The sequence below is a fragment of the Cucurbita pepo genome, chromosome LG01, assembly GCF_002806865.2.
Source record: "Cucurbita pepo subsp. pepo cultivar mu-cu-16 chromosome LG01, ASM280686v2, whole genome shotgun sequence".
NCBI lineage: Eukaryota > Viridiplantae > Streptophyta > Magnoliopsida > Cucurbitales > Cucurbitaceae > Cucurbita > Cucurbita pepo.
In genome coordinates this window covers 17216622-17218574 of record NC_036638.1, presented here as the reverse complement: position 1 = coordinate 17218574, position 1953 = coordinate 17216622, and the positions used below count along the sequence as shown (strand labels likewise).

Below are 1953 nucleotides of genomic sequence, written 5' to 3'. Positions count from 1 at the left end.
TTGAAGCAAGAAAACACCTAAGAGACTGCCTTATCTATATATAATTAATTTTTACAAGCAGCGTGAATGTTCTTCTTTTGTACAGTTACAAAAACACAGCTACGCCTGAATCACCCAAGTAGCTAAGCACAATAATAATACCAATCACAACCCGAATCAGCAAATTTCATTCCTGTTCTTGTTCTTTCTTGTTCTTGTTCTTGTTCTCTCTTGTTCTCTCTTCTTAGCTACCCAACTAACTAAAACACAATAACTAGAAGCACTCCCATTTAACTGTTCTTGTATCAGTGGCACACAAACTAGTTACCCTCTGCTGCGTACATCAACATCTATTCTAGAAATCCAATAATTACAGAAAAATGTACCGGAGTCGAACTTTTACAGCCGAGATTGTGCGAAGAACCAGAACCGGGTCCTGGTTCTCAGCAAGCCGTTCAACTACAGGATGTAACCAAGTCGGTTGACGTGTATGCCTATTTTCGACTCTCTGAGAGAATGGAGTGTAGCATATATATTAACCCAGATGAAATGGAGAATAAATATCATAGACTGTTCAGTTTTTGGTAACAAATGAAGAGCAGAAACTCTACCTTACAAATCTTCCTTTTCAGGTCAAATTCTTCTGCCTGGCCTGTAGTAAGGAGATGCTGACCCTGATGAACTGGAAGCTGGTCTTTTAACAAACGGGTGATTTAAAAGATCAGCTGCAGTAAGACGATCGTTTGGATTAACTTTAAGGCACTGCAGAACGAAATCCCGCCCATCGTCTGAGAGAGAGTCGGGAATCGCCGGTAGTTTGCCTTTTCCAATCTGATATAGGGCCTGCATATGCTGTGAATTCGAAGGATAGCAGTTTTAGAACCTTACAAATAATGGTTATGTTGTCTCCTATCATAAAAAACAAGAATTGATAAATAGAGAGCTGAGCTGCAAGTTTGGAAACCCATTCGAACCATTAATCTTGTGTTATCTCAGTTTCAACGCAAGCTGTGAACTTTGAAAATGTATTGTCCACTTTGGCCTGTTACGTGTCGCCATTAGCCTCACGGTTTTAAAATGCATATGCTAGGGAGAGGTTTCCACACCCCTAAAAGAAATGTTTCGTTCACCACTCCAACCGATGTGAGATCTCACTACCTCACAATTCACCCCCATTGGGAGCTCAATGTCCTCGCTAGCACACCGCCCGGTGTCTAGCTCTGATACCATTTGTAACTGTCCAAGCCCACCATTAGCAGATATTGTCCACTTTGGCCAGTTACGTATCGTCATCAGCCTCACGATTTTAGAACACATATGTTAGGGAGAGGTTTCCACACCTTTATAAGGAATGTTTAATTCCCCATCCTTTGATGTGAGATCTCACAATCCAACAGAACACGAACCAACAAATAGCCAAACAAACAAAAAAAAGTTGATGGAGAAGAAGAACAAAGGTGGCACGTACATTTTCGAATTCCGAGTATGGAAGCTTCTGGGTTAACATTTCCAATACTGTGCACCCAAGGCTCCAGATATCAGCTGGAAGACCGTAGCCCTGGCCCTTCCTATTAACCACCTGCATAAATCACGGCACTGATGATGAGAATTTATTTTCAAGTAAACTACAAAAGAACAATATACTTGATTCATTTTCTCGACTTTAAGGAAGAACGCGAACCTCAGGTGCCATCCAGAACGGAGTTCCCTTACAAGATTTAACGTCGTTCAATTTTGTTGCCTGAAGAGAATGAAGACAATGGTTTTATGGAAATAAATTCACATAAAAACAAGGCCAACAACAGAAATAATCAAATAGATTGAGAAGAAAACCTTCGCCAAACCAAAATCTGCAAGCTTCACAGATCCACTCACATCCACCAATATATTGGCACATTTAATATCCCTTTATGACCAAAATTTCAAGAACATCAAAATAAGAAAATTATTATTCATTAAGAGGGGTTGGGGGGC

At 40.3% G+C, this 1953-nt stretch overlaps 1 protein-coding gene across 1 annotated transcript in view; it reads right to left on the bottom strand.

Moving 5' to 3' along the window:
• LOC111805668 (mitogen-activated protein kinase kinase kinase 1-like) overlaps nt 1-1953 on the bottom strand; it is a 5225-nt gene continuing 3272 nt past the window's right edge. The window contains exons 5-9 of the mRNA XM_023690830.1: nt 1813-1885; nt 1661-1720; nt 1448-1558; nt 591-831; nt 1-487 (exon numbers count right to left, since the gene is read on the bottom strand). Coding sequence (XP_023546598.1) covers nt 613-831; nt 1448-1558; nt 1661-1720; nt 1813-1885 — 463 coding nt within the window. The 3' untranslated portion in view covers nt 1-487; nt 591-612. The remainder of the gene's footprint in view (nt 488-590; nt 832-1447; nt 1559-1660; nt 1721-1812; nt 1886-1953) is intronic.